The sequence below is a fragment of the Cimex lectularius genome, unplaced genomic scaffold, assembly GCF_000648675.2.
Source record: "Cimex lectularius strain Harlan isolate CLEC.00 unplaced genomic scaffold, Clec_2.1 scaffold456, whole genome shotgun sequence".
Lineage (NCBI taxonomy): Eukaryota > Metazoa > Arthropoda > Insecta > Hemiptera > Cimicidae > Cimex > Cimex lectularius.
The window spans coordinates 105,940-118,337 of NW_019393015.1; the positions used below are offsets into that span (position 1 = coordinate 105,940).

General features: G+C 35.4%; 1 protein-coding gene across 2 annotated transcripts; it reads right to left on the reverse strand.

Annotated features, from left to right (window-relative positions):
* Positions 1 to 5,641: 5,641 nt before the first annotated feature.
* On the reverse strand, positions 5,642 to 8,710 carry LOC106660975. Of its 2 annotated transcripts, none has more exons than XM_014384057.2 (6): positions 8,136 to 8,710; positions 7,066 to 7,169; positions 6,903 to 6,999; positions 6,739 to 6,843; positions 6,577 to 6,622; positions 5,642 to 6,522 (listed from the first exon to the last, which is right to left on the reverse strand). In XM_014384057.2, exons 4-6 carry the CDS (start codon positions 6,808 to 6,810, stop codon positions 5,705 to 5,707), a joined length of 936 nt encoding a protein of 311 aa, XP_014239543.1. In that variant the 5' UTR covers positions 6,811 to 6,843; positions 6,903 to 6,999; positions 7,066 to 7,169; positions 8,136 to 8,710; the 3' UTR covers positions 5,642 to 5,704. The 2 variants fall into 2 exon arrangements, with proteins under 2 accessions (XP_014239543.1, XP_014239542.1); XM_014384056.2 differs by having other exon boundaries at positions 6,577 to 6,652; positions 8,136 to 8,704.
* Between the last annotated feature and the right edge of the window lie 3,688 nt (positions 8,711 to 12,398).

Below are 12,398 nucleotides of genomic sequence, written 5' to 3' on the forward strand. Positions count from 1 at the left end.
GTGAGATGCGGTCGGGTGTGATGTAGGTTTCAGAAAAACATTTTCTTTATCGTGCCAACGTTTCGATCTTTTATTGAGATCANTAAAGAAAATGTTTTTCTGAAACCTACATCACACCAGACCGCATCTCACGATTTCTGAATAATTATCGTTTAACGGTCACTAATCACCACACATTATTAAGAATATTACATCATTAAAAAGCAAACTGTTAAAATTTGTTATTTGACTTTGAGAATAATAATAACTTTTGGGCTAATACTTCAGTAAATCCTCGTGCTTACTAAACCTGATTTCTTATCAAACTCATGGTATTTTTTAATGAAAAGTCATGAACCATGAATTTTTAATTTATTTAATATCTAAAATAATATTAAATAATAGCAATAAAAAATTATTTATTAAAAATATAACTAAATGTTTTACTATTATATCAAAAAAAGAGCAATATTTCTAAATATGTTGTTTGAGGTTTTGAATTTATTTATTTCCTACAGCACTTGCTACCCACCATTTTGAACACAAACACAATTTCGACTTCAACAATCCAAAAATATTACACACAGAACAAATCAAGCATAAACGTAATTTTTTAGAAATGGTTTATATCAACAGAGATAAACACAGCATCAATTACAGAACAGATACATGTAAACTCAGTCGCAGCTACGCCAATATCATTAATCAAATTCAATACAGATAACATACCTATATCATCACATTCCACACATCAAATATTTTTCATATAGTCTAATTACCCAACAATTTAGCTTTCCTTTTCCTATTTATCCCTTTCTATATAATCCTGAAAGGATAATCTGGCCGAACCATTACCAACACATTTTTTTCCCTTCGTCGGCTCTTTTCACATCGACGCCTTATACAAAAATGTCTTTTCTATACCGACTTCCTTCCCCACCCCTTCAAAATCCAACGTATATAAACACAAAATAATAAAATCTCTCTGGCACTCTCGACACGACACGCAAGAATGACACAATTACACAGAAGACACTTTGAGTGAGTAGTAATACTTTGATTGAATATAAAAAATATATTTTGCATTGTATAAATTCACTTTTCCACATCCTAAATGTTTTGTTAAATGTAAACAATGTTTGTAAATCCCAGGCCCTGAAGATGATCTCAATAAAGATTGAAACGTTGCACGATAAAGAAAATGTTTTTCTAAACCTACGTCACACCACACCGCATCTCACGATCTCCAAATAATTATAATTACTGTACTTTCTCATAACAGGTTAACCTATGGTTTTACCGTCCAGTTAGAGTGCATTCAATGGAACCCAATACATTGGATGTTGATTGATATCTAATCCGCCTAGTTTCGCTGAGCGTTTAGTGTAGGGCTCCGTTGTAATGAATAATGAATTAATAAGTCAATTTTTTCCCAAAACAAACAAATTAATTCCAGAATTGTGTTTTGTAGCACAGCAGGAAATTTTAATCAGTAATACTATATCTTTCAACACTCAATAAAGATCGAAACATTGGCACGCTAAAGAAAGTGTTTTTCTGAAACCTACATCACACCAGACCGCATCTCACGATTCCTGAATAATTTATTTATTTAGTTGTATTCAATAATCTCAAAGAAATATGTCCGGACAATTTTACATTGACTACCATTATTGACTCGACGAACACCGTGTCTGACAGACAGCGACAAAAGGCTGCCTTGGTGAGATCAATATTGATCTACAACGATCGGTTGGCAACGGTTTAACGGTTACCTGGTGTAATTTCACTGTTCAATCACAACAATGGCACATAATTCATCCATACAATCGAGTAAAAAGTGAATGATTATTTGAAAATATCGGTGATTTTTTTAAATTGTAAACTATATTCGAGCACGAATAAATCTACCCGTACTGATTACAGAAATTGAATTATAAATGATTAAAAAATGTCCCTTTCTCAATTCTTTAATATATTGTTCTAAATTAAAAAAAAAATAATGTAAAGATTTCTGGTTTATTCATGAACACACCGTTTGTCCCATTTAATTTAGTAGGAAAAATATTGCACTCGCCCTTCCGACGTCTGGAGTCGTCTCAGTTCCGAATTTCCGATATTGCGGATAATTTTGACCGGTCAGATGAAAGGCACCGGTAGCCCGTGATTGTTCTTTAAGGAGGTCCGAGGACCGGACTTCTCCTAGGTGGCCCTCGGGCAATTTGCTGAGGACAGCAAGACCGCCTACTCATTACCTGAACAAACAAGATCGCCTGGGGACAGCAGCCGTCTGAATTATTGCCGCGTAGGTCGCGTGCTATGACCGTTGTTAAAGTAAAACAGACATAAAACATGTGAATTTGATGACGGAGACTATATTCTAAGTTCCCGATTTTCCTTGCTGCTTGGACTATAGCGTTTCGGCATTTTGCCGTCATCAATAGTGACAACCTAAATGAACTAAAACAACTATATATTATATAACTATATATTATGCTCGTAAAGGCATCTTCGAATGATAAATTAAATGAGTATCTGTTTAATAGCTGAAAATCTAACCTGAACTAAAACAGCGAACTTGTATTGGACTCATTTATCCGAAGTGCCAACAGCTTTGGAAAGGGTCGAAAAATTAAGCGGTACAGGTTTGTTTTTCGGCGAAAAAAAGGAGAAACAATCCATGGAGATAAATGTCTCTAATGGTCTCATTGATGAGGACTCACGGGCCTAGCTCCGGGTGCCGGGCGATAAGATCGCCACCGCTGGGCATAAACGTGACCCTTTTATCTATTTTATTGTTTCCAAGAGCGTTAACGTCTTCATTCCAAAAACGGCGCCAAGGCCTCGTTCCACACCTGTAAAAACAAATTGGTCCTGACAAAAAAAAAATAATTGTATATTTTCGGACAAATTCCATTCTAATGTTATGTACGGTTCTGGCTTTGAAAAATTGATTATTTAGTGTAAAAAAATGGTTAATAAAGTTAAGTTAAATAACGCATAAGTTTATGATGAAAAGTACATTCAGTTTGATTTTTACCTCTTAACATTGGGTTCTAAGAAGTTACTGTTTCAGAATTAAGGCCTTTGCTGTCTTTACTGTCATACTTAAGGCTAAGGGAATAATTTAATTAATTTTGGCCGCTGATACATCTCCCCAAAACTGTTTGTAAAGACGATCAGGTTGATACATTTTAATTAAAGAGTAATTTTCTATTGATTATCCGGCAATAGAATTTTAATTTGTTTTGAGATTTTCTAGGTTAAGCCATAGTTAAAGGTAAGGCCAAGATATTAGAATTTATTGTCGCTAGACAGATGAGATAGATAAATAAATAAAAAATATATTTGCATATAATAAATATACATTACTGAATAAATAATTTTTAACAACAATACAAAACTTATTTCACATGTTTCACCGTCTATCTGAGACACGATTTTTTTTATAGTACTGTGTGTGGTGATTGGTGACCATTAATCGATAATTATTCAGAAATCGTGAGATGCGGTCTGGTGTGATGTAGGTTTCACAAAATCATTTTCTTTATCGTGCCAACGTTTCGTTCTTTATTGAGATCATCTTCAGGGCTCAAAGTGTTTGTCTTCTGTGTAATTGTGCCATTCTTGCGTGTCGTGTTGAGAGTGGTAAATTTTTTATAGTACGTTAAATAAGAAACATTCATAAAAATGAGTGTTTAGATGCAAAAAACGCAGAGTCAAAAAATAAAAACGTGGCTATTAATAAAAAAGTTCTTAAACTAAATTTTTTAAGTTTATTTAAAATAACACAAGAAGTAGAGAAAAGCATAAAACATATATACTAAACACAGAACAAACAAAAATATACGTATAAGCAAAATGAAAAATAGATAACTATATTCAAAAAAAGAAAAACAAAGAAATGAAAATAGCTGTAAATACATAAATATGATATTAATATTTTATAAAAATAAACTTATACTACAACTAAATATGTACGTAGTTTGTTGTTATTTTGGTTACATTTACACAAACGAACACAAATATGAAAGTTGTCTTCTCTTAAATGTCTACTGTCCCCTGGTTCAATCTGCTGAGTTGCATATGCCAATTTGAAAGATCAGACAGTCAACACAAAAAAGAATTGTTAGACATTTGTCTCATAAGGGGAGAATAGAAAACTCCCTTTCAATCTTTGAAAAATACAATATTTTGCCACTACATTACCNGAGAGTGAGAGAGAGTTTTTAAGAACCAAAATATGGGGCGCTCATAAATTTCCAGAAGGCTTCAAGAAGTGCTTTAATTTTAAGAAAAGAAATTAAACAATGGATCTTCACGCAACCAAAATCTGATACTGAATTATACAATTAGCACAATTCCATCTACAATTTAACTAAGCTCTATTGATTCTTGTTTTACGTTCATTCGTTTTCATCTTTGTTTTCTTAATTTCAATTTATAAACCTAAAAATGCCACTTAGTGCTTAGGATTGTGCGTGGTGTGGCACTTAATGACGACGGATGTTCCATGAGATATGCGGCACCTATATAATATATATTTGAGAATTTTGCGAAACCGGCACCTTATTGTTCAAGCGATTCATCAGCTCCAGGAAGTTCGAGGTGTTAAAATTTATGAACGCACTGCTCGAAGAAGATTAAAACAGTACGGAGTGGTGGCTTTTCGCCCGTAAGAATACCAGAACACAATTGCATGGCACCCGAGAACACAGCCATTGGTCTTTGGATAATTGATTGCTGTGTTTTCTACAGACGGTTGTAGATTTGCTCTTCGATCTCCAGATAGGCGAGAAAGATTGTGTAGAAGGCGAAATGATGGTGTGCCGCACAGAGTTGGTTGTTGTTCGTGGAGGTTCTTTGACGGCCACTCGCTGTGTGGATGAAATTTTGGAAGATCATGCCTTGCCTATTCTCGATGCGACAATCCTATTCTAATGCACGATAATGCCATTCTACATGTCGCTCGCATAGTACAAACGTACCTTCAACAGCATAACATCAGGGTTTTTTTTTTTTTTTTTTTTTTTTTTTTTTTTTTTTTTTTTTTTTTTTTTTTTTTGGCGTTATGAACTATGCATATTAGCCATGTGACAATTCCTGTATGTGTGTTCAAATTTGGGGGGGTTATTGTGAAAAAAGGGCCAGAGGCGACGGTGGGAATCGAACCCACGACCGCGGCGTGAGAGTCTCTCATGCTAACCACTCGGCTACCGCGGTCCCCAGACTTGAACTCCATCGAACATTTATGGGATAACCTCAAAAGACGAATAAAACACTTCCTGATACACTCCACGACCTTGAAAGGCCTCTTCGTGAAGAAGGAGCTAACCTCCAGCCAAGAGGCATTTCCAGATTGGTAAAAAGTATGCCGAGACGCCTTCGAGATGTAATTAAGGCAAGAGGAGGAAATACGCGATATTGAAATGTTAATTAAAAATCTAATTAAAACAAATTTTATGTCCGTCTTTTTTTCCAATTTTCTTTAGCAGTTAAAAACCGTGAAACTTTTATTGATATATAAAAATATATGCAAACCAAGTTATATTACAAGGGGATGGAATTTTTTGTCTGTCACTCTATACTAAATGGATTAAAATTTGCCCAATAAATTAATAATCCTTAAAATAAATTAGAGAAAGAAGAATCCAAGTAGAAATGATCGATATATATTACATTATTTTACAAAGTAATTGAATCATTTATAGATGACTGTTCTAGACTAGTCCTGTATTCGAAAATGTTGTTCATTGATGTAATCTTCCAAGACCGACTTCGCTGCTTCATAGTTTCTGCTAACTGGCTTTTTTAAAGACTGTTCCGCCAACTTTCTTGTGCATGGTATCGGCTTCTTCAACCGGCGGTGAAAAAATCGGAAATTGTCCTTTGTTTTAGACTTGGTGGCGCATAATTTACAGCTGTTGTCGAGAACGAGCCATTCGAGATATTCGGAAAGTTCTGGGTGTGGATTGTAACAACCTCTGCAACCCATGGTCTTCCGCAGCTGGTACTTGAGATCGCTGAGTATTTCGTCGATGGCGGTTTGAGTCTTGTTCGCCTCGCCCGTGTTGACAAACTTAGAAGGTACTTCGTTTCTGCCGACCCCGAGCTGTTTTCTTATGGAATTCGCAGTACGATATATATCAGTGACGATGTTTTCCGCTTGGAGAGCGTATTGGTTCACTCCCTGCTCGAAACTCAGCTCATTCTCCGAGTCAGAAACTCCTTTGACTAATTGTCCCTGCCTCCTGGATCTATTGGCGTACAACTTGTCCCTAAGGGCTTTCATTTCGGCTAGGAATTTTTCATGATATGGTTTCATCAGTTCTTTTCTCGCCTTACGAGTTTCATCTTCTGTCAGTACATTTGAACTGTTCCTTGAAGATTCACGGACTTCCTCGAAACTGACGAAATAAGAGTTGTCGTCATTTCCCCTCTGCACTTCTATCTGAGGAGTTCCTTCATCGAGACCATCCCCTGCTTTAAAATTTTGGTTTAACTTTTCCAAGCCGGCTGGGTGGATTTTTGCATCTTGATTCACTACAAACACACCATAAAGGTAAAATGTCAAACAAAACAAATCTTTTAGTTTACCTGAATCTAAAAAATGATCTACATTTTTTATTGTTCCGCCGCTTTCCTGTAAAATTCCCTTTATAGGACCTGTAATCTATTAATCTAAATAGTTGTTAAATATAACAATTGCTTTTGTTCAAATATTTGACGTTATGCTGAGAAGTGGTACGACAAACTTACATCTCCGAGCACTAAAGCTATTAGCAATATCCAAACAGCGAATATTAAAACTAGCGATCCGAGGCGAATCATCACTTCCAAACAAATGTTCTTCCACTTCCGAGCCTTCGGAAAACCTATTTTTAAAACTGGTTCCTTCAAAAAAGAAATTTACGTTTTATTACCGGTAAACTCTTTGTTGCGTCTATGATCTAAAATTAAGTCCGCTGCTGTATAAACAGGCGAGATCCCAAGAAACGATGGTCCTTTGTGTTACGACAACTGAAAACAAGCCAGGTTATAGTTGCTGAAACTATGTAAATAGTATGTGTATCATATAATACATACGTGCCAGTTTATCTTCTGACATAAGTGGACTTTGAATTTTGAATATTATTACAAGGCCTTGTTAATGAATTTCTTGGTTTTTTCGCCTTCAATTAAAGATTCCCCTTTAAAATACATTATCATAATATTTTTGATGACGATTTACCTATATGTATATAAATCATTCAATATCCATAAAAAGGCAAAAACACAAAATATGGCTTTTAAATTCGATAATTTTTGGTTTTTAGAAGAGTATATGTCCCGTTTCTGCAAAACTGTAAATTCGTCAATGTTGAACATTTTTAGCCGTAGAAAAAAAAGAAACGGTGTCAATATTGTGTTATAACAACTATTTATAGAAGACTGTCAACATTTGTATGAATCTTCCTGTAAGGTGTTGGTTGAGATAAAAAAGTCAACGTCACGAGCGGGATTCGAACCCACGACTTTTGGCTAATTCGGCAGCTGCTCTACCACTTGAGTTACCGTGACTACGATCCACTCGGACACTAACTTCCTATCCCAACTCAACCTTTTGAATTTTCCCTCCTTTTTGCCATTTTTCAAATGTGTAATCTATTTGATTCTCAGCGACAAATGATGACAGATGAACTTTAGTGAAGATATACTTCATTCAACTTATTAAGTTCATTAGATTTGGTGGTCCGATTTTTATATCAACCAATACCTAACATAAAGATTAATTAGTTGAAAGATATTATTTGGTCAATCGGACCACGAAATCTAATGTATGAATATTTATTCGACTAATGAACAAAGTCCTGGAATGTTAATTATTAACTTAATTATATTACTTCTTTGTTTTTTAATTTTTTTGTCAGAAAATAAGAAAAGAAAAGAATAAACGTCGATAAGTTTATATTTGTTGTCAATTTTCACATCAAAACCCATTAGTTTATAAACATGTAGTTAAATAGACCAAAAATGTAAAATTCCATAAGGTATTGTAATAAGGTGTGATTACATGTTATTCAAGTAAATAAAGCATGTATTTTTTTGGTTATGTTTATGTTTATCTCTATTAAATTCAGATTGTAATGAATATGAAAACACATGAAGTTACTCACGGAGGTTACGCGCAGGGTTTAACAAACACTAAAAACATGTGTATGCAAATCCAAAATGGACTTTGTTATATATAACACTAGTTTAAATTCGAATACACTGACTAGAGACTACTAAAAGTAAAAAAAACTCACAACGTTTCACGATTAACACATGTTTAATTGAGAAATCTGTACAACGATATGTCTAAAACATCAAATGTAATTTCCGACCTGGACTAAGAAGCAAATCATGTGTTCGCCAGCGTCTATGATCTTGCGAAATCCAAAGAATGATTGTAAAGGAGATTCAACTGGGGAGAATTTAATGTGGCACGTGTGCTAGTGCCACAATCCGGCACGAGCTTCGAGATCACAGTTGGCCAGCGGGGGTGAACATCTGTAAGGGTAGCAGGGTGCACCCTTTACCCCCGCCGCCTTTTTTTCACCCGTTTATTTGTCTCGGACGTTTTATCCCCGATGTACAAAGGAACTGCTGCAGGTGATCATTAAGGCCAGTCTATGAGTCTTTTAAAAAGGATCAATAATTGTTGAGATTGTTATGCGTAAGGAATGTTTGCCGGTGTGCCGTAGATTTTCGGTTACAGGCATTTTTCCGGCCTGGGCGTGTGAAACAATCTGCAAATTAGAACAGGAAGTAACTCTGTCAGACACGAAAGGCGATCTAACGAGAATATGATTAGTGCCACTTGTGGAAAAACTGTCAAGTGGTTTACGTTTTTGCCTTCAAATACGTGTGGGTACCACGTTCGCTATCACGGCGCTTTTTTTTTTGAAAATTGTATATGAGAGGAACCGTAGACTGGGGTAATTGGTGCTCTCGGTAGATAGGCAGCGCACAGTGGGGCAAAGACGGCAAAAAATCGATTTCCTAAAGGCTGAACTTTTGTTAACCCAGTTCTCGTACAGTATTTGAGATTGGCTGTAATGATTTTACGTTAAAAATTGATAGAAACCAATAATCACTGCTGAAACCTGAAAATTATACATTTTGGAATATGTTCTGAACATTAACCCCCCCCCACCCAACGGTTCCTTGTAAAAACTCGTTCAGCCTAATTTCCTTTTATGCACACACCCATGTATGAAATAAAGACAAAAAATCAACGTAGGGATGGAATTAGGTGGGTTGGTTGAGGGAAAACTAGCAATATTCGGTTTTATAAACGTTCAAAGAAAACTTCGTTGTTCTTTGCTTTGGCACCGTTTTGTTCCCGCGTGAAGTTCCCCGCAGACCACAGTTTAGAACAGCACAATCGAAAACATCAGATCTTGCCCTATACTTAATTCGTACGAAGTTAAAATACTACTGGTATCAGTCAACTGTGGTTTACAGACAACTGGTGATACTGTGTCTAGTATAGTGATTGCTCTTGATTGCTGTAGTTTTCAGGGCTCACTTTGTACTATTTTTTGTAAAAAGTTACTTTACACCTTGTTCGGCAGGACTGACTAGTACACCCCTGAGACGGATCAGAGAATTACAACTATAAAACTACAAGTACTACATGTCCCGCGTACAGAAAATCTCACAATCTGCAGTGCATTCTTGTCCTAATGTATCGAGGAACTCGCACAGATGTTTCTTCTATGGCACCTCTATCTGCCTGCAGTTTGATTGGGGTTCTTCTGTCTCTTTCCAAGATCAGTACACCCTCTCAATGTCCTTTGAGTCTGCAAAGTCTCAAGAAATCTGTCGAAATTCTGAGTATGGTGCATGATTTCTGTTCTTACACATCTCTCAAAGAGTTTATTGGCTTACTACACTTTGGTCTTAGCCAAAAGGCAGAGAAACGATGGTTCATTGGCTCACTGTGTCCCGTGAGGTAATCCCATTGCTACCTTATTCTAAATCTGAGAAATTGGATAATAGTTACAATTCCAATCCCGCCAATGGCTCCTGGTTATTATGGACTATCAAGGTATACACCATGAGCTTGCTTTGACCTTCATATACGAGCACTACGATCTACTATCCTTCTGCACATAATAAACACTTCTTTTTACTAGTACCAATTTCTTATTTGAATGTCAGTGTGTAATCTAGTATGACTCCTGGATGATATATTTCGAGTAAATGACTGTTTCATTCATCCTGATGTTCGTCATGATGATCATTTACCTACAGTTGAATATTAAAAATACACTTCCTCATCTGAAATAATAATCAGACTTTCTTGTTCAACGGCGAGTAGTCAAATGAACAAAACTTGACCCAAGCTACTTTCACTTTTTCGTTTTCAAAAATTTTCCATGGAACAGAATACATACGTCCAAAAGAGTAGTAAAATAAAATACAGGTTAATTTGAACCGAATCTGAATCATACTTAATGTAGCAGTTCTGAAGAATAAGATTCCTCTGGTCAGCAAAATAGACAGTCTTTGTCACAAAAGACTGATTACCCGTTGTGACTTTGAAGAGTACAGGAAGGAAATCGGGCAAATTATAGACTTGGCTAATTAAATATTTAGATAGATTAAAGCAAGGTTGACACGAGAAATCGTGTGATGTTAGATCATTGAAATCTGTCCTATTATATCAAACAAAAAATTCTTTACGGTCTTTTGTGATAGCTAATCGCCACAGAATCCGGCAGGAGAAATAGTTTAGCCTATTAGATAAAAAAGAAGCCGAAATTAGATATTTCTAAGGATCACGTGTCTTATTGGCAGCCGATAATTTCCAGCACCTTTGGGCAAGGATCTGTCACAAATTGCCCATGCTTCCTCCTAATTTGCTGATTAATTCATGAGCATCGGCCGAGTTGAAAGCGAGCGTGATCTGGCTCCATCTTTGAGGGGCTTATTAGCGAAACCGTTTTCCTATTCAGGTGTCAGCTCCATCCGGCCTTCGATTTTCGAAAAAATGACTCCTCGCCCCGGTTGTCATATCGGGTTATGTAACAATATGGGCCGCGCCTAAGGCCATATCGGTTGATGATGATGATATTTCTCGAAAAAGCTACTTACTCTGTGGGGTATTAATTAAGAAAGCTTTGTGTCGATATTGTTTGAGTTAGGACTAGTGTTGCTTAAAAAAAAAGTGTCGATACTTAAGAAGTATTCGAAATGTGTATTATGTGAAGTTTTCGACTGCTTCGACCAACTGCGTCAGATTTTTTTATTGTTTGTAATCAGGATGTGGCAAAAATTACATTATTTCCTAGCTTTTAGCATTTACTAAGCATTCTTTAAAGTTGTACAAGCACAACTAGTATTTAATAAACAATTAAGTCTAAAAATAATTTAATTATATTGATAAGTTAAAGAAGATTTTTAAAAAACTTTTTAAATAAAATATTTACACAAAACGTTTCATTCTACATTGATATTACAAGATATAATAGTGTTCTCAGGTTCTTGCCTACACTTTTAAAAATCAAACGCATATTGTTTTAATCCAGTATTTATGTAAGATCATTAATTCATGGTAGGCCCACAAACTCGTCTAATCGAGAACATTTCATAATTATGAATGAGATTCAATATATCTCCTGTCCTCCTCAGTTCATCTAGGCATTTTCCCTTGAAGAACATTATTTAACCAAAACTTACAGTATGATTACGTATATTTCAACATCCAAAAAAAAAAAAATTGTGTACTGAATTTTAATAATCATTTTACCACGTATAGGGACATATTTACCATAAAATGGACTGTGGAATGGAATCTAGTTTTTTGTACTCATATAAGCCCTATAAATATTTAATAATTTTTGAAATATATAATTATTCATCTATATAATAATTCATGCAATGATTATTCGGGGATCGTGACATGAGGTCTGGTGTGACGATGTTTTAGACAAACATTTTCTTTATCGTGCCAACGTTTCGAACTTTATTGAGATCATCTTCAGGCCCTGAGATTTACAAACATTGTGTACAAATCCCAGCCCCTGAAGATGATCTCAATAAAGATCGAAACGTTGCACGATAAAGAAAATGTTTTTCTAAACCTACGTCACACCAGACCGCATCTCACCATCTCGGAATAATCATCAACTAACGGTCACTAATCACCACACAATTCATACAATATTGAATTTTATCCAGCATGGAAGAAGGCTAAAAGTAAATCTTGGCGATTCTTAATTCTATTAATTATGCACAACCTATTTTTACCCCGCTGTCGCTCGCAAATGTAAATTTGATATTGTTAGTAATTAACCTGTTATAACTATTATACATTAATTTGATTTAAAGTTAAATAAGAATGATTTTACGGTAGGAAACAGTTCGACAACAATGGAATTTTTCTCTCG